Source organism: Podarcis pityusensis (genome assembly GCF_964106645.2).
Source record: "Podarcis pityusensis genome assembly, chromosome: 2".
NCBI classification, from domain to species: domain Eukaryota; kingdom Metazoa; phylum Chordata; class Lepidosauria; order Squamata; family Lacertidae; genus Podarcis; species Podarcis pityusensis.
In genome coordinates this window covers 53016392-53037249 of record NC_138029.1, presented here as the reverse complement: position 1 = coordinate 53037249, position 20858 = coordinate 53016392, and the positions used below count along the sequence as shown (strand labels likewise).

General features: G+C 41.1%; 1 protein-coding gene across 2 annotated transcripts in view; it reads right to left on the bottom strand.

Annotated features, from left to right (window-relative positions):
* CPEB4 (cytoplasmic polyadenylation element binding protein 4) overlaps positions 1–18191 on the bottom strand; it is a 53071-nt gene extending 34880 nt beyond the window's left edge. Inside the window, exons 1-3 of one of the 2 annotated variants that reach the window (XM_080997168.1) lie at positions 17708–18191; positions 15285–17339; positions 2399–2480 (exon numbers count right to left, since the gene is read on the bottom strand). In XM_080997168.1, coding sequence (XP_080853294.1) covers positions 2399–2480; positions 15285–16409 — 1207 coding nt within the window. In that variant the 5' untranslated portion in view covers positions 16410–17339; positions 17708–18191. Of the gene's footprint in view, positions 1–2398; positions 2481–15284; positions 17340–17707 lie in introns of those variants that run through there. The other variant, XM_080997167.1, reaches the window with a different exon arrangement.
* Between the last annotated feature and the right edge of the window lie 2667 nt (positions 18192–20858).

The window sequence follows — 20858 nt, the reverse complement described above, 5'->3', positions numbered from 1 at the left end:
CCTTCCTACATCCCACCAAGGGGGCAGCAGCAGGGCATTTAGTCTCAATCACCAAAATGCTTTGGGCTGCCCCTGGAAGCAGGAGGACCAGGGGAGGTATGAAGCAGCTGCAATTTTTGCTACAAGTAGTCACAGGATCACACATTCATGTTTAGCCATGGTTTGGCTTAGTGTTATTTGCAAACCAGGCCATTAGCCAGCTGTGGATACTCAAATGAGGAAGTGAAAGTTATCTGAACCAAATTCAGAGGTACTCCTCCCAAGAAGCAAGGTACAGAAGATACAGTCCTTGGAAAGGCTCTGAAACCCAACAACAGTATTATGTAACTGAAATCAAACAATAATGCATGTTCATTGCTACTGTTCAAGGCATGGGACTTGCCTAGTTACACCACACCACTTGCTAAATTGCGTTTTCTATAAGCTGGTTCCATGCAGCATAATGTAAGTTATATACTTGATATCAGTATAAGCCTGCAAGGTAATTAATTACAAAGATAGGACATTTTTGTACTTGCACATGAGGCAACATGGTTATATATTAAGATTCTATTTCACATAGTTTAAGGCCATGGCGCAGGAAGCTAAATGAAACTGGATTTGGCTCTCTTCTCTTTGAGGAAAGACCATACCTGCTGCTCAGGTCCCCCATATGTTTCACCTGGATAATTTATTCTCCACCCTGAATAGCTATTTATGTTTGGTGACAGTGGTAGCTACTGCTTTCACCCCAGAAGTGGGTAGAAGCAACTCTGGGTAGCCACTGTGTCAAGCATTTTGGGATTCTTTGTGACAAGAACTATTAAAGGGTAAGTTAATTCCATTACTACCAGAAACCTAGACAATAGAAGAAATTTACTTTCCAGGAAGGCCGTAAATCTGCTCTAGCCATGCCAAGGCCAGTGATGAACTAAAGCAAAAGCCTTGGACAAAGTAGATAAATAAGGGAGTCTGACACATAAAACCCCGAGACATGTAAGTTAAGATTATTGCTTAAGCACTGACCCTAAACAAGACAAATGTATTGCTTAACATGCTGCTTCTAGGAGGTTGTACGTTAACATATTTCAGGTATGTTTTGATTCAAACCATTTTCAGAACAGAAGAATGGTTATTTATGTGACCTCCTCAATTCCTCAAGCTGTACCATTTTCAGCTGATAAAAGCATTGTTCATTTTGTCAGGCAGCAGACATTTATTAATTTATTCTCTACATCCAGAGTAGGCAGTATGTGTACCCACTAAGATGTTTCTGACAAAGTTTTCAATGTCAAAGTGTCATTGTCAGAATTTACAAGATTTCAGCAGTAAATTTGGACTAGGAGTATCATCCATTCTGCATAATGCACAGATTAACTGGAGTCTGCAGGAACACAAAATGCTCAATGACAACAGATAATTTTGTCATCACATATGCCAGAGTTTAAAAGATTTTGAATCAGCTCCAAGTCTGAACAATGGGGAGTCAGGGCACTTCTATATCCCTAATTACTAGTAGTATAGTTCCCCATTGTTGAGACCTCAGCCTGCTCTTGGGCCTGGGTTGTTCCTAGGAACACTTGAGCCAATCCATGTAATGGGAAATATAGCTACCACGGTCAAAGAGGCTACCATATCACCAGGCCTAGGAGCAGAGATGGAACATGGGAACTACCTTTCCCATAATTCCAAGAGTCATTGAAAAGAAATTAATTATGGAGTGGAACCAGTGCATTTGGCCTGTCCCAAGTTAAATGGACCTTAAACTTCAATTCAGGGGCAAATTATGCACCATCTTGTTTTGTAGGTGTATCACAATATAGAGGAACCACAATGAAACAACACTGAGTGGCATCTTCATCCAAACCAAAATTCATCACTTCTGTAACTTATATGCTTAGCTCACTTTTTCCACCAGCTTACCAGACAGACAGTACATACACAGCTCTAGGGCTAGGTCAGTTGGTTACCTTGTACTCCAACAAAACCCTTAATATTCAAAGGACTCTTGTACATTATATCTATGGTATAACAGGATTGCCCAAGACTGTAAAATATCATACTGAGGAAAATAGGCCAACAGGGTAGGTGCATTTTACATATCTTCAGATAAGCCTTCAATTTTAAATCACATTTTAAAAGTGTTACTAATCTGAATCCACTTCAGAAAGCAATGTTGGAAAACATGGCCTGTGTTTTTAAGAGGTTTTATGCCAAGGAGGCCATTAACCACACACAAATGTTTTACTGACGGCTTCCACTTGAAGCAAAAGAAAAAGGAGGTCCAGAGTCTGGACAAACTAACAAATAGGAGGGGGAAGTAACTGCTTTAGCTATTCTATAAATACTTGAGCTTCATACTTTGTGCAAGTATGTCAGCCTAATTATTTATTGCAGGAAAAGAGTAATCCAAGTTTACCTTTCAGTGAATCACTTTCAGCTCTCATTATGTCAATTAGCGAGTTCTCCAGTGAATGCATGTCAAAAGTTCTCGTGCGATCCTGCAAGTAAAACACAAATACCAGTTTAAAGAGAATGCTACTAAGAACTACCCAGAAACCTTTTCAAATCAGATTTTTTTTAAGCAGCAATTTAATAAAATACTCCGAATCAGCTTATATTGATTAGAGTAAAGCAAACTATTAATGGTTTGGAGAACAGTTTGTAAGCACTGGAGGCTGCAGCATTTACTGAAGTTAAGTGGGTATACACCGGATCAGTCCCTTGGAGCACAATAATTTTGAAACAAAAGTACTGTTACTTCAAGTTAGGAAGTCAAGGTTATCTGAACCTAATTCAGAGGTACTCCTACCAAGAAACGAGATACTGTACAGAATATATAATGTCTGCATCATTTGAGTAAATATTTTTCTTATGTGGCATAAAAATTGCTTTAACGCAATTTAGTTTGATTTAATATTTGCATGCCACTTTTGCAACAAAGTTGAGCTCAAAATGGCTCACAATAAAGAAGCATTAAAAACAAGTGAACAGCATTTTGATCAATACAATCATATCAAATACACAATAAGTAAGGCAAAATCAGTTCTACAAATAATGCAGTTCAAAACAACCTCATATTTTTAAAAAATCCAAAAAGATTTTTTTTCAGTATTTAAGGCAAATCAAGACCTAGTGAAAAGCATTTCAGAATTCACTGTCACTAAATGATGACCTTAAATATGTTGTGTGTTTTAGACAACACTTTCTCTCATATAAAATCCCACTACTTTTAGGGATCTCCAATAGGCTACCTTTCCATGGATAATTAGATACGTGTACTCAAAATGGGGATTTTCCAGTGTAGCATGGCAGCTCTGGAATACTTTTTTTGGGAGGCCTCCAAGGCTACATCATATGGTGTTAGCTGTCAACTGAACACTTACTTATTTTAGAATATATTTTAGTTCTCAAGTCTCAACATGGATAGTTTTGCTGTCACTGTATGTAATTATATTGATATTTTGCATTGATTTTTTGCTGTGTGTTTTGTTAGGTTGTTGTAAACTACCTTAAGCACATTCAGGATGGAAATGCAGTTTAAATATCCAAAATATATTGAAGCAAATTTAAGACAGTCAAGAGCTACCACCAGTCCTGTTTGGAAAGTAGAATCACAATATGTGAATAATAAACAAAATATTAAAAATATAACCCTGTCTGATGCAAGGCCATGTTTGCCAAATTTCATCAGCTTGACACGTCAAATGCTGATTTAAAACCACAGACTTCAAGCCTCAGTAAAAGTAGTTTCTTAAAACAATTATATTTAGTTCTTTATGCAATTAGAGTAAAACATAACTAGATATACATTTCCAAACACTCATATTGATATAAACGAAGTGGTGAAATAGTCCAAGTGGGAAACATCCTTACTGAGCTGAATTTTTACTCTCCTACATTCTTATCTTTTTCTTTTATTTTTTTACTCCACTGATAGGATATATTGAGGCTTGTATTCCCACCCCCGTGTTATACAAAGGTATAAATAATTCTTTTTAAATCTGAAGCATCTTTAAATATGACAAACAACCTTTTATGACCATAATCTCAAAACCATCCTCTTAGCATTTAAAGCCCAAAGAGCTCATCTGTTTACTTGAAATGCAGCAGTGCAGTACATGTCATTTGCTCTGTGCTATACAGTTATCAGTAGTTCAATAAAAACTGCAAGTCTTGGAATTCAAATATTGGTATTCCACATTACCCAGTGTTACAGATAACAAGAGTACACTGCATACATTGAAATTCCATTCAGTGTAGTGAGACCAACATTGGAATTTACGGTACATAGATATTTAACTGAGGCACAATGACTTGCAGTGAAGGCATTACCATGTTGTCATCTGTAACACACCTCCCAAGTATTTCTCACATACAATAGCCAAAACCATCACTTAGCACGTACTTTCATAGTTCACTCTTGACCGAAACAACAGATACCCAACTAAACAGAAAGTTCAACGTTGTGTCATCTGGAAGAGGTAGAGCGCTCTGGAGGAGCCAGCCGCTGATGCTGCAAAGTGCAGCATACATGACATACGTCACATGCATGCGACATGCACCAGGCCCCCTCAACAATATCCAACAAATATTCAGAGGGGTGAAGACACCCCCCCCCCGAGTTGGCATGCCTGCTAAGATGTGCCCACTGTTTTATATTTCAAATTTCTCATTGTTGTTTTAATGGGTATAACATTAGTCCCAGGTAGTCTACTTAAACTCACCTACCTAAAAAAATAAAATAAAAAATGTTTCTGCCCTATAGGAAAGTATTGTGAACTTACTCTGGACATGGGATTAGCAACAAGGCTTTGTTTAACTATGCACACGAGCCCTGCTTGCAGTTCTTTGCTACCTAACCTTGAGGTCAAGCTGTAATTTTCCAAAGTCAGTAGAGACATGCCAAGTTAAATACCAGCTCATCTCTTACACCCATTTTCAAGAGGCCAGGTAAGTAATAAAAGCATGGCAATCCAATAGTAGAATTATATTTTTAAAATATAATTCTCCATCAGAATTTGCTTTACTCCCCAACAAGGGAAAAGGTGAAAAGTAAATTGTTAAGTCAATGCTTGAAGCAACAGACCTTGTTGATGCTGAGCTTTGCTGGTATACACAGTTTTTGAGTTTAAAATGTATATCCTTCTCAATTTTTTACCACCTTATTTCCTTACTGTCTCCCTAGGAGCAGATGAAAATGAAAAAGGTTTATGTATCTGCACACTGATGACTATATAGCCCAGATCTCAAAATTGGAGATTTCAAGCTTCAGCTTCAACTGTGTCCATTCACCCAGAGCTTTTATGTAGATGCTTAAGCAGAACAAGGAAAGAACCCTGCAGGCAACTCGCCACAGGGAGGAACAGTAGCTGCCCCAGCATCATTTTCTGAGCCCTGCCTCAGAAGGAATAAGCAGAGCCTACTTAACAGTGCACCCAAGCCCTACCCCCTTGGTCAATGGTACTGATTGTGACTGAAAAGTCCAGAGGAACCAACAGGAACACAGTCCACCTTCCACCTTCTGATGTAAATAATCCACAAAAGTGATAATGGCTGTTTCCAGTCCCAAAGCAGGCTGAAACCCCAGATTGAAATAGCTTACCTTAAAGTAATAAGAATTTATCTTATTTTATACACACATTCTTTTGCTCTCATCTCATCGAAACAACTTCCAGAAGTAATACAATATTTCAGGTTATCTAGAGAGATTAACTTGTGTTTTGCAAGTTAATCACTGGGCCCTTTATGGGCAAGTTCAATGATGCCAAAGTTTTTTTTAAAAGCCATAGAAGAAACATGCACAAGGGACAATATACTGCAATTGCATATAAGGAAAGTTTTGGGAAAGTCCAATGGTGAATAGAGCTAAACATATTTTTAGCATTACAGGATCCTAACAGACCTAGAAGGAGGTCATTTCCTTTAGATATGTTCATACTTAAAAGTGAATTCATAGCTGGAAAGCAAGCCTATGGAACATCAACGCTTATATTCCCATTAGAGAAGGTAATGTGGCTTAGTGTACAATTTTGGACTTTGACTAGATTGTGATCAGCATGTTCTAAAGTCAGAAAGAAGGAACAGAAAGAAGTAAAAAACTTGTGAAAAACAGAGGAGAGCTCTATTGGTCCCTAATACCTGTCACTCAAATGGAGGAGCCTACACCGGTTCCATCTTCTCAACCAGGAAAGATAACCTTAGTTCACCCATGGTAAAAAAAAAAAAAAAAAGGCAACAAGTTATCTCACAAAACAACAAAGAGAGACTATAAAAGAATGGTCCACGTTCCAAGGCAATGCATAATTTTTAAGAACATTTTTTAAATGCTCATTTTCCATTTTAGTTAGAACGCTACTTACCGTACTCTTATCATATATGCTAAGTACGGTGGAGCTATGGGTCAGCAGAGCTCATGGCTGAGACAGACATTATCCTCCCATTTAATATAAGCAGGGTACTGACAATACTATTCAAACTGACAGCACTTGCAAGTTTCTGCACCAGCCAAAACTCACGTGATTGAGCAAAAAAATACCTATTTAATTTTGAACATCAAACATTAGAACAGAACATTAAGGAAAGGTTTGAAGCTCTTTGGAATTAGTCATCCAGTTGTCATAATTAATGAGTTGTGAGCATCAAGTAGGTGTGATGCCAGTTTTAGACCTGCCACATCTTGCAACAGTATCTGCATTCATGTATCAAGAAAAGTTATGAAGACATTCAAGTCACTGTGTAAAAAACACAGGGAGATCCAGGAAAGCATAGCTTTGACAAGTGAGCATTTCTTACATCCTGTTTCAGCAGATATATACTTAAAAACCAATAAGAGTCTGACCATTCTTAGGAGATACAAGAAAATCCTATGAGATGAACTCAGCAGCCTTTCACCAAGAAGATAGGTGCTGTGCAGGTTCCCTCTACATGACTTACAGGAACTAATGTCTATTTTTACAGACTTTTGACTTCACACTGTTCCTTCTTATTTAATTTAAAGCACATAATCTCATCATATTCTGAACTATTCTGCCACCTCCCACCTCTAAGAAGATCTCAACCTATTTTCTTTTCTTGTCAAAGGGAGGCTGACATGTCTATAGTTACTGGTATTCTTCCATAACAGTTTCTTAACATTCTGTATAGACAGATCACTTCACATCTTTCCAGGAGGATTCTTCATATTTAATCAATATCTTGAAATTTAAGCCAAGATAGCTTTATAGGAAAAATGTATTAAGCTGCTATATGCACAGTTCTGAAATAAAACATGCATTATGGCCAAGAAGAAATAGAATACAGTATGTCCCTGCTACCCAATTCAAGAAAAGTTGCTTCACACTTGCAAAGGATGGGTCCATCCATATGCAGAGTGGGTGGTCATGCTTTCTGCTAGTTAAGAAGGAGTATGTCTGAAGACATCTGATAAGCATGCAACTAGGAGCCTAAAGCCTTGTCCACACTTCCACTTGTCCCATGCCTAGCTCAGAAAAAGATTTGTGCTTTGGCAAAACCATGCTTAATCATGTTAACAGGCTATCAAGCAGTTTCACTAGAGGTACAAGTAAGGAATAATAATAATAATAAAATCAACCACTAAGGGTACAAAGAAGAAACAAAGAATCAACCCCAACTCTTAAACAGAAGTAGGTTTTCATTTTGGGAGTGGTTTCCCCCACTGCAACATGCAGTTAAAAGGAGATGTGCAAGTCAGTTGCAATTCTACTTCCTGTCTCACGTTTTAACACTCAAAAACAAAATCCATTTATCTCTGTGAAGCAAATGTTTGCTTCATTGCGGGAGGGGTGCTCAGGGGTAGGGCACCAATTTTTTTAACCCTAGGAGAGCTGCTGCTAGCTGGAGTAGATAGGGCTTAATATGCCAATGCAGAGCTTCGCGTGTTCATTCTGAAGTGGTGCAGTACAAGAGGACTACCATACAACATGGCTCTTACTTCTTTTTCTATATAATAGGAACAGTGTGCTCTTGCCCAGGTCCCCTGGAAATTGAGCCAGTTTTCTCCAGCCAAAGGACAATTTCTTCTGGGGTTGTTTGTATTCTGGTGTGGATGGGGAAGTACAAAAACAGATGCAATGTTTGTCAAATATGAGGAGTGGTTGCATAGCTTCCCTTTAAAATAAACACAAATTGGCTCTATTGGGGGGAATGAAAACAATGGCCATTGCCCTCTGCCAATATCCCATTGGACACCACATCAAGTCACTGTGCTAACCTCAAAATACCTATATGAATGAATTAATCAAGTCTGATGACTATATGGGCATAATAAATAAGTAAACAGATGACCAGCAGCACAATAAAGCATGAGCACTTGTGTTTATTTACCGCAGTTTGCTATAATGTATCTGTAGTTTTACTTTAACAGGTGGTTCAAAGGATACTGAATTGGAAAGTCTACAAAGAACAAGCAAGTAATTGTGCTAATAAGAGCCTGACTAATAAAGATTACATTACTAAATAACTGCTTTCTACCACTAAAGAATAGAAGGCTGTCAACCGATAAGGAAATAGCAGCTGTTTCTCAGAGACATACCAGTATCATCATGCATTTTGTACATTTAGTCAAGATGCAAGACACTTCTAATTAATTAATTAAACCTCACGGTTTAAAAAAGATTTTTGTAAAACTAAACACTGATGGTAGTAATCATCAGATATTTGCTTAATATACACTAAAGGATGTCAGTTAATATTCTGCACTGTGCTATAACTTCATTTGAAAGAGAAAAAAATGGTTGGTGTCTTTCCTCAAGGTTGAAATCATTTTGAAACATGTGCCATTGCTTATCAGCCTCCAAAAGGACAAGGGGACATATTTTAATGCAGAGATTGCACAACTGAGCCAAATTTGCAGGAGTTCTTGCTCCACACACTGGTACCAATCCATAATTTCCATTTTAAAATTCTGTGGATGTGCGCACGCATGTGCATACACACACACACACACACCAGCTTGAATCATACTTCAGATGACAGAAAGGCTCTCTTTAAAAGAGAAAAAACCTGAAAGCACTATTAAAGACTGCATACTCCTGAGGTTTGCCGCATACAGAGCATGCATTGTGATACTCTTGAACATATTAGAAATAAGAGTCACAAATAATTATGGCACATCTCTGCTTTCAAGAAGCTTTGGTGCAAACACAACTTTAGAACTTCAGCAATTTTTTCCTGCAGCAGGCAGTGAAATCTTATTCTGGATTCAGGCAGAGTGCTTGCACTTTCAAAACTAAACCTGTCATCATCTGTGTTCCACAAGCACAGCGATACTTAAAATGCTCATTTGATGGGAGGGTTGGGCAGCCCTTAATGAAATCCACAGGCTCTACTCTCTGAATCTCTCCACTTTTAGACAAATAGACAAATAACATCTCCAAAAGTTTTTTAAAATAGTCACTATTAAGATGTCACATATGGTAAGGATTCTGGACCCCTGTAATTCAAGCAGTGGCACTAGGTTCTGCAGTTGTATAAAAATTCAGTGGTGCAAGAAGAACATGAAATTATGACATCTACTTTTTGTGTAACCCCTTGCACCTATGCTTGTATGATTTCATTCTACTCTTACTAGGTAGAACATGCATACACACAGACTAAGGGTCACGATGTGTCACAGTTTGCACCCATATCGCCTGATAGTTACTGCTGAATGTTTCTATATTGTGTTTCCCAGGGTGAGGCAATCTAATCCATAAATTGCCAACATGAATGCCAAACACTGTAGAATCAAAAGCCTGTCTGGGTGTGACAAACTTGCTTGTAGCAAAGGCTGTGGTGTGTCTTTTAAAGTGAGAGTTCTTTGAAGATTAAGGCTTCAGTAACAATGTTTGCTGATGATGTAAGCAATTTAATTGAAGCATTGTTTAAAGAATAAGCATATGTTAACTCATCATATTTTATGCACTGCTCCTGTACATATAAACACACCTGAATTTAAAAACAAGTCTTGGGTTTCTGAAACTTATCTAAAAACTATTATTTAAATAATCCTTATCACCTAAGAGGGATCCTAGATAAGTGGTTCTTCCTCACTCATGTCTACCACTCTGAAAAATGCAGGAAAAGGAGAGGAGCAAAAGGAATATAAATATTTCGTTTTACAGAGCGGAAAGACTGCTTCAGCCCCTCTCGCCATGGTTGGTACATTGTCTTTACCATTATGTTCTACCTTCCTTCTACAGCTCTTTCAATGACATGATTTTAAATAGAGGTTCTTAAATGCACTGAAGTTTTGGCTATATTAAAGAAGAGGGAGGGAAAATATTGCAAAAGCCTTTATTGCTTAAGCAAAAACCGTCTAACTCTTGCTGAACAACTTTTGAGTTTTATGAGTTGGAGTGACTTGTACATGTTCTCCCAGACTGGTTCTAGGTAAATCTTGCACATGTATAGCCAGTTGTGGTTTCTTTTTTTGTTTTTTTGTTTTTTAATGCACTGAATCCAATTTGGGCCTGTTTGGGAAGTGCAGAAAACAAATGCTGTCCCCTGTTGTCCTCCTAGCTCCTTGCTGTCCATCAGAGTATGTAATGAATATGAGAATCATTCCAAAACTTCCTTATAAAGGCCACTTGAAAACCCTGATGCCAGGAAGTGATTCAAGGATAGGAAAATTAAGAACAAATGAGATAAAAATTCTAAATCTGTTTTCACAACTCTTGATTCAAATTATGAGATTTTATCATATAGCCACAGCAGGAGAAAACCATCAACACTTTGCTAGCTGTTGAGAAACCACTTGTGTGAAAGCAGCCCTACAGATTTTAGTGGAGTTACCCAGGGAAAAGATCAGAATCTGAACTTTTGTTTGAAATGTCTTAACAGCAAGAAGTCTGTGAGTATGTTTAACAGATGTATTTTCAGTTAATAGATTCAAGATTTTCAATAATCTGCTCTAATGTAAGCTAAGTATATAGAATTGCATTCTTTTTATCATCAATAATATATCTTCCTATCTCAACCTTAACTTTCTTTATTGCTAAACAGGCAAGGTGTCCCACTTTTATGAAGGAGTACACAGAAGAAAATCTTTGTAAACATGAGGGCAGAGCATCAGCAAAAAGCAGTTGCTATGACCAAGTCTATTATACTGCTGACTTCAAACAGTGACACAATGGAAAATAAGACAATGAGATCTTTAAAAGACAATAAGACACCAGGAGTGCAATCTTATACTCAGAAATAAGCTCCACTTAGTTCAGTGGAACAGCCACAAAAATAACGCATCATTGCCAACTTTCTCCTCAGATGTCCAAATAGTTGCCTTATTGTGCAAGATAAAGTTCTATTTAAAAATAACTTATTATTCTTCAATGAATAATAAGCTAACACTACACTCACAGGATTTTAAAAAGTTTTTAAATCAATGTGAAAATTAAATTAATCTTTAGTTGAATCACTCAGCCTCCATTTTCTGCTAAATGGTATGATCTTGTGTGCCTTTCTTAAAAAAGGAAATATTGCAAAGAGATGGCATGTAGTATTATATTATTAATAATATCCTGCTTTCTCACATAGTTTATCTAGCATTTTCAAATGTTCAAAGTGCTTTGCATACATTTTCTCAGTAAAAGTATATGGCATTGACAGCTGCATTGTATTTTGAGAATTACAAGCAGGTCATATTACAGAATCTAGTCAACATTATTCTAGCCAGGACATTATTTCTACAACCATAATGATGTTTTTGCTTTTACAGCATGCTTACAAACAAATACAGAGCGATCACTTACCTTTCTGTCTATTATCCACCACTGTGTTTTTGCAAGACCAAGCTCCAGCATTTGAAGCAGGCCTAACAACGTAAGTAATCTCCCATTGCCACAAGTAATCTCCCATTCTACCAGGCCATAAATACTATGCACTGGCATGTCAAATGCATGCATACCCTTTATAGTTTAAAAGACTACTGGCAAAAGGGAGAGTGAGCCACATGCACTCACTCTATTGCTCCGTGCTGCATTTCTGGATTCAAACTGCACTGCAGGTTACACTGGCTCTGTGTGCAGCTTTCTTCTCCCTTTGTGTCTTTAGAGACCAGAACTAAGATAACAGTGAGCCACAAGCACAGCTCATATTGCTCTGTGTTGTATTTTTTGGTTGAGAAACCACAGAAGGACAATTCACACTATTTTACAGACCTTTAACCACCACCATGTGGGCAGACAGACAAGCAGGAAAGCCAGCCCATCCATGTCCAGCTGCTACCCGCCCCCCCGCCCCCCGGCCTGCATATCTATTCATTAGGGCAGAATTGGTACTGGCTACAGCTGAGAAATAACCTGCATATCTGCTTTAAAGTGTCTGGGCACATTTATTTGCAACCCGGGTCTATAGGTCTGCTTCAGTTGAAGCAGACCAAATGTTGCTTTACACTGCTGCAGACATAATGGCGTCCTACCCTAATAAGATGGCACTAGGGATATCCTCGATATCCAACCAGGGATATCCCAAGAATCATAATTAGTTGCATACATTGTATGAGCTTTCACACTTCCAGGAATCCCTCCTAAGTTCAAAAATGCTGCATTGTGGAACTGGTTGTGTTCTGATCTCCTCCCCAGCAGCACAGTACGGGAACTCTCATACAGCAATGCAGCATCCCATCCAGGAAAACAGTGATGCAGCAGTGCCAACAGCTGTTACTAGGGGCAGGACAGGATTATGTCACCGGACATACATTTTGGCATCACATTAATATCAACAGCCAAGCACTTGGTCCTTATGTACTGCTATACTGTTCAAGGTGGGTAGAATTTGATTTGTTCTCAAGTGCCCTTAAAGCCTCAAATCCTTATTCCTAATTTGTGACAGAAGAATTTAGGCCTATGTGCTTATAATTAAGAGACCCGACTCTAACACTCTGGCCACTGGACTATTATCCAGAGTGCATGTTAACAGCCAGTTACCATCCTCCTGTTTACAGTACCCTAGATTTATACATAATGTCATGATGAACTGCAGCATAGGTGAATATATATAATTAAACTACGTTCCTGTAAAATATCTACATAAACATTAAAGCCAACATCCTTCAGAAAGAAAGCCAGCTCTGTACTTCTAACAGAGGATCTTTCGCTATAAGAGAAAATCCCTCAAGGATATGGATTTTGTATTTCAAAAGGCATTCAGATGAGACTAAAAAGAGATTCTGCACTTATTATATTTATATAAACACTGCAAACCCCCTCTTTATAGAAGAGCCGACTTATATTAGGAAGCTACTTGTGTATGGATATGTTAAAATAGCAAGAGGTCACCCAGTGAATGGGTTAGTCACGATCAAGTAACACTGCCATCTATTTAAGCCATTTTGTTATAGCTGCCAAGATAGTTTGTGTGTAGTGATACTAAACATGGGCCCAAGAAGATTCTGGCAATTATAGGTCCAGAGACAGCCCTGATTTGATGTATTTAGGGCCTTTGCAAACACACTTCATATTGCACATTTTGTTTTGAATTGCATATACCTTGCATGCTTACTTGAACAATGTGGGCCAACTCATTTATTTTTTAGTTATTTGTGCAAAGAAAAAAAGCATTACGGATTTTATACTAGAGAAGGCAAATGTCCAAGATTATTTTAAAATTCATAAGAGGATTTGCTTGAGTGCTAGGTTCTTCTTTTGAAGTCCTGCTCTTGTCTTGCTCATCACAGAATTCAAGCAGTGACAAACTGGAAACCATTTCATTAAAATACCTTTCTTTTGCTAGGCACAAGAAAACATCAGACTTGGTCTTGCCATGGCCTTCTGCTTACTGCTTAAGTAAACAGATAACAACTTACTGCCACAAATTATTTTTGACCACAATACAATATAAGAAAAGCATGTGTCAAGATACAGACCATAGCCCCAAGAGTAGCAACCCAAAAATGGTGTGCCAGTACACCAACAGAAAATTTCCATCTCTGACATTCATAGATTTGAGGCCTTAACTACAGGAGTAAGGACACGGTCTTATTCTGTCACAGTGTAGCTACGTTGTCACAGTACAGAATGAATTAAACAGGAAGTCAGAGCTTGCTGCAGTGACAGTGCTAGTGCTAATGGTTTCCAAGGTTAAATTTGGTCTTCTACACGAGCCTTCCAGTCTGAAAAATACACTTCCAGTCTGAAAAATTATTTCAAGACTTCTGGCTATACAGCATGAACTAAAAAGTCTCATTAATGATAGTACTTTTACCAGAGAACTGCATGCAAGATAATACAAGAACTTCCACTTCTCTGTGCAGTATAACTAGATTATAAAATATATTTAGATCTTTAAGACTGTATTTAAGTCAAGTATAGGTTTCTTCTGATCTACCGGTTTTCCTATCCCAAATTACAACAAAACTAGGTCACACCATGTTTTTTGCTTATACCATGCCTAGAAATGCAACAAAAATTTTGCAATCTTTGCTTTTTCACATACTACCCATGAATCCTTAGGTTTCAAAATCCTCTTTATAAAAAAAATTAAACCCACCAAGCTTAATCACAAATTCCAAAATAAAAAATAAAATTGCCATTGTCCAGATTTTCACTGATTACATGGCTGGCTGTTTTTAATAGTAATTAACCTTCAGAAACTGGAAACAAATTCCCAATACATTTTAAGCACACAGCCTCTTTCCTGATAACATATGGCCTCATTTGAACAGCATAGGCCAATGTCTGAAGCGAGTCTATATCTATTTTTAGTAATGACTTATAATCTACCAAAATCTATTGCCCTTGCTGGAGGAGATCAGCTCAACATTTTGTAAGAAAACTGTAAATCCCAGTGGACTATTTTTTTTTTAACAGATGCATTCCTATTGAACGGAGAAATTTCACAAAGCCATAGGCATATTTTCCAATAGTCCAGTTTTAGGCTCCAGTACTTGTGTACTGAAAACATAATGCTATTGCCATATGGTAAAAAAAAGGGTGGGATTCCATTTCAGCTGCTCAGTTTTTTTAGGACTTATCCACCCCACAAAAGAATTATTTCAATAATCACTCTTGCAACGGTTTTATTGATCAGGTGCATTAACTTGACAGCAAACTACCTATATAACAGATGCACTCTTAGGCTATAGTTACTTCTCTGACAAACACTATACGGAACATTCATGATTCAGAGATGAGCAATCATGAAGCCTGAAATGTCAAAGGATAAACTATATACAAGAGGTGTATTTTTAAAATTAAGTCCTCAGCTCTAATAATAGAAACCATGCAAAAACAACAGAGTCTTGCTATTTCTGCAACCATTTAACACATTTATGAATATTCTATTTAGTATTAGTAGAATAATCTCACCTGAAAAGGAAAGATATTGTCAGCTCTGTTCAAACTGTCTTCCATCCAAGATTTTGGAGCAAAAGCGGAGCTGGGCCGTGCATACTTCTGCAACTGGATATGATTACTTGGGAAATTCTTCTTCAGGGGTGAGATGGAGTTCAGGGGTGTGATTCCTCCATTCAGTCCCCTGCGGTGGTCTCGCCCTTGGGACCCTCCCCACCCACCATATCCACCACCGCCACCGGGACTCCATGAAGAAGACGGTGTAGGTGATGGGCTTTGGTAGCTGCTCCATGGAGAAGGTGGTTTGTTAAGATTATTAGCAAGATGAGGCAGTTGATTAAAAGCAGCATTTCTATGCGTAAATGGAGGTGGATGAGGGCTTGCAGGAGACCTTCTCTGTTGTTGATGCTGATTGTGATGATGCTGAAAATGGGGGTGATGAGGGTGGTGCTGAGAGAGGGGTCCAATCTGAGGGGAAAAACTACCCCCAAAGCCAGGACTGACATGATGTGGAAAATTCTGAAACAGCAGAGCACCATTATTAGCTGAAGCAGGAGGAACCCCTCCCTGATGGAAGAAACTCGCATCTTCATTGATTATTGTTGAGGAAGAAGGAGCTATAGCTGCTGACCAGTTACTGAAACCAGTCAGAGAAGATGCTGTAGATGTCAAGGGCTGGCTTGAAGTACCCAGCCCTGTAGCCTCTTGATAATCAAATCCTGTTAACACTGGCGATTCTATTCTTATTTTCTCCTTCCCATTGCCGTTCTCGGAAGAATTATCCCCCTGGTTTTCTTCAGATTTAGATTTCTCTGATTCAGGCAGCATGCCTGCTTCCTGACTTTGACTAGGGGAAAGCTGCTGTTTTTCTAGGGAGTCTTGCTTTTCCTGTTGCTGAGTTTTAGATTTTTCGGACCCCAGAATCTCATCCTGAATGTTATGGGCAGCTGGAGCAGGAAAGAGCCAAGCTGACCCAGCACTACTGCCATTGGCAGCTGTGTTATTTATAAAAGCAGCGGGGCTGGGGGTTGCATTTTGATGGTGGTGCGGAGGCTGCAGATGTGGATGAAATCTGACTGGAAAAGCTGACTTATTCCCGGTGTTGTTTTGCACTAACACGCCAAACCCGTAATCCCCCATTTATTTTATTTAGGATTTTAATTCCGCCTGGAAAGAAAAAACAAAACAAAACTTTAAAATGTTTTTGTTCTTCTACTAAAGCAAGATAATTGAAAATTACTACAGATCTTTCACCTCCCCCTTCTTTCCCACCTACCCACTTGAGATATCTGATTTGGATATTATTCCTGGAATCTTATTAATGAGATCACTTAAAATATTAACATGGATAGACTTGTGTTCACTTCCTTCAAATATCCAGAAGGAATAGAAAGTAAATCTTTGGTTAACAAAATAAGAGGTTTCCTTTTTTTCTAAAAGGAAATGCACAAGAATGAAGTGGGGATGAAAGAAAGCTCCTGGGAATTCTTTTTTAAAAAGATTTTTAAAAAACTTTTTTGCCTTAACAGCCGCTTCAACCTGCCCATGTACACGTTAATGGAAACAATACCATGACATCTGGTGCTCCTCACTCCTTCACAGCTCCAAAAATATATTTAAATCTGGAATAATTTAATAAATTCTATATAATCTAATATATATCTGTGTTCTATTCTAACAGTCTTTGCTGCTAAAAATCTGAAATTTTTACCTCAAGATTTCAATGGTGGAGCAAGTTGTACAGGAGAGCTTTCCCCACCCCCCCAACCTGTGCTGCTACTGCCTTTGCCTTGTAGGACTATATGTATAATATGCTCTATGCGGATGCCCTTCTGACAAGTCCTTTCCATATAAAGCAGGGGAGGGTGCGAGGATTTGTTCCTGTTTTAATCTCTAGATATCTGCATTCACTGCGTGTTGTGTGTATGTGTACGGACTGAGTTGTGCAGGAGGAGGGTGGATTCTTGTTGTTGCTGCCGCTGGTTGGGTGGGTTCCTGGTTGCTGCTTTTCCGAGCTCGCTTCCTATTATGATCCGATATTTGTGTGTCCTTCAGATGAATCCTGGCTGCCTGCAGAGGAAAATTTTCACCTCAGAAAAATCAGCAGTCAAGTGTTTGGAGGGGGGACGGGGGGGATTGAAATAAGTATATCTGGCGAGCAGAGTTTAGGCATTTTAAAGCCATCAGCAGAATAATTTATTGTGCGACAGCGAGGGGGGGGGGGAGAGATCGGGCTCAGATCCTTGGACTGAGAATATTTAGAAAGCGGGGGGTGGGGTGGGGAGGGTTGGAGAGAAGAGAGACGAACCTCTTTCGAAGGTGGGGGAAGGTGAGGAGGGAAATATAGGGCTGATGCCGCCCCTGCTCCCTCGGAAGGGGGGGGGGGAGAATGAAACGGAGCAGGGATTTCACCCCCACCCCCGCAGAAGGACTTTTACCTCAGGAGGGGCGCAGTCTCCGGCGGGGAGGGGATGGCGCTGGCGGGGGGCCGGGCTCCTCTCTCCCCCATGGGAGCCGGTTTCTCAAGGGAGGGAGGGTCACGAGGATCGCTGGGTGGCGAAAGAGCAGGGAGGGGCGATATCAAGCCTGGCTCCGGAGGTTGGAGGAGGAGGAGGAGGCGGCGAGGGAGGCGGCGGTGGCGGTGGCGGCTCCCAGGGGTCCTGCCTTTCCTCCCGCTGCTGATGCTCCGGGGCTGCGGCGGCTGCTGCTGAGGCTGCGGCTGCTTCTCCTCCGCCTCGGCTCCTCCCGGCGTCGTTCTTTTCCCCTCATGTAACACAACTGTTTCTCGGGCGGGAGGACCGGGGGGGGGCTCCTGTTTAGTCACGAGGCGCTGGGCTACTCTGTCGATCCGCCGGTTCGCCACTCCGGCCCGGCCGCCTCAGCCGCCGCCGCCGCCGCCGTCGTCTCCACAGGACCGAGCCTCCGATCGAAATGACAACCAGCTGGAGACAGGCAGCGCGGCACTTCCGGTTCAGAGAAGCCACGCCTCTTTCCCCCCCCCCCGTCTCTCCCTCTCTCTCCCTTCTCTGGCAGCGGCCACGCCCCTCCCTCTCCTCCTCAGCCGCTAGGCCGCCTCTCCCTAAGCCAAAAGAGGGACTGCGGGAGTCGGCAGCCCTTTTGGATGAGGGCAGAAATTGTTCGGCGCGGTGGCCATCTTTGCTTTGGGCAGTTTTCTTTTCCTCAGAGCGAACCAAGGCGGACATGTTGGTTTAGGTCGGGGAAACTCCCGTGACAGGTGAAATTATAGTTGGCCTCGCTTAAACAGCCATTTTTGAATATGGCAGATGTTAAGGTTTTATCATTGGTTAAAGGGCTCACTGAAGATTGGCTTGTTTTATGTGCTGGAAATTAAAGCTGCATCACACACACACATATATGCATTTATATATATATATTTATATATGTATTAAGTATGTGTGTGAGAGAGAAAGAGACAGGTGCAGGTTTACTTACCAGCACATATAGATGCAGAGTTTTCATTCGAATAGGTCGCTTAAACATATATAGGCGACCACGTATTCGAAGAAGAACTCTGCATCGAAGTTAAGAGAGAGGTTGACCCTAGTTTAAGTCGTGAGACAGGTAGAAAATGCTTTTTTTAAATGCTTTTTTAAAGAACAGTTTTCATTTCAGGTCACCCCACAGGAGCATGTTGTACGTTTCGCCTTCCATGACAGTTCATGTTTCTCCTCCTTCGGCCTCTGCTCGAGGCAATGAGGAAGTTTAAACTGCAAGGATCTTGAGAATACCTCGATAAAAACCATTTTGCTGGAAATACTAAGCTTCCTCTCCTGCGGCGACTTTGGGGAGAGTGCAGAAAGGGTGAAAAAGAAAAGACTCGTTGCGGGGAGAGACTGTCGATCTCTTCCAGGTGCCAATTTTTACTGCAAGAAGGTGCAAACCAAATGAGACAGAAAGGATTTGGCTAAGCACCAGCGAGCGCTCCGTGAACCCACAGAACAGGCCAGACCCAACTACGTCCTTATGGATGTTGCATCAACAGAAAACCAAAGGGCACCTCCTTTGCTGTGTGGGTGTGTTTGGTCCCACTTGGTGATAACCTTATGGACCGACCTCTCATGCCCCCCGCATGTCTCTATTTCCGCAACACGAAAAGGCACATGTTTACACATACGTACCAAAGACGGAAATCGCCGTTGGCAGCTTAACAATTTACTTATGAATCCTATCCAGGGTTAACGCCTCTCTGTGCTGTCCCTGAACAGACGGCTTGAAACTTGCGAGGGCCAGGGTTCCTTTAAATGCCAGCACGCCTTTGTCGGTGCGTTAGGGTGATCAAAGATTAGCCATGGCGACGGGCGGCATGACTTTCAAACTTATACGTGGCTTTTGCCAACCGCAGGGCCGGGCTGCGCCCTCCTCGCCGGATCTGGCAGAAAACCCAGGCTGCTTCTGCCCCTGAGCGCATCTGCAGCGCCGGCAACCCCGGATGCAAGCAGGAAGGCGGCGGGGCTGGGATCCGCAAAAGGGAGCCGGGAGAGAGCGCCCGCCACTAGGCTGGGGTTGCAAGATGGGGAGGGGGGGAGGCAGCCTGAAGGGGGCAAGAAGAGGAGACGAGGGCCGTCTGTTTGGGGGTACAAGCCTTGCCTCTGCTCCATTGGAGGGCAATGCCACCTTGTCGTTAGGAGAGCTAGCGGGAGAAACACTCCTTCTGACCCGAAAGAAAGGAGGAAGCAGGAACGGCAGCACGAAAGTGGAAAGGAGGGGGGAGGGGGAGGGAAGAGACCCTTGAAAGGGCAGTTCGTGCCTTACCTACTGGCTCTTGCGAAAGAGACCAGTGGGACCGAGGGGGTGGCGGGGGAGCATGGCCTCCGTGGCAAGCCCCTCCGAGGGCTGCCGGGAGACACACCTGCTAGCCCAGAGAGAGGAGGAGCCGGCTCCTGGCAGCCCTCGGGGCAGGGAGTGAGGGGCCGATCTCAGCCAAGGCACCATCTGCTCGGAAGAAGAGAGTAGGGACCCCTCCTAGTGCAGACAGCTAAGGTGCAGGAGGGCGAGGGTGGCTCAACAAGGGAAGCCATCCGGGGAATGTAAAGGGGGCAGAAACACATTTGACTAAGGCATCGCTAGCTAGTGCTTCTGTTGAGTGAGGTGCATGGATGGATCCCCCTGACCCGATCACAAGGACGAAGTATGTCGTTGTCACTCAAGGGAGGTTGAGTGCAAAGAAATGTGACTTTACACGCTACCTCTGACTGCATGGACAGTAATCCTAGCCTTAAGAGAAATTAGAAGAGTCTTCAATGATGAGCATTTAGTAGGCCACAAGGAAGCTGCCACCCATGGGCGTTGTGAAGGGTGGGCAAGGTGGGCAGCACCCCCCCCCATAAAGTAAATAAATAAAAATGCTTAACTAACTGACCAAAAACATCTAAGATAGTTCAGTTCTGCCCCCAAAACATTGATCCTCCCTCCCCCCATAAATCCTGGCTATGCTATGTCAGTGCTGTCACACTGATTATAATGACAAAAATAAAAACGTTGAGAGCAGGGATCTCTTTGCACTGCATAAACCAAGTGGAGCATTTAAGGTTGCAGTTCTAAGGGCAGCAGGGACTTTAAGTGGTATAG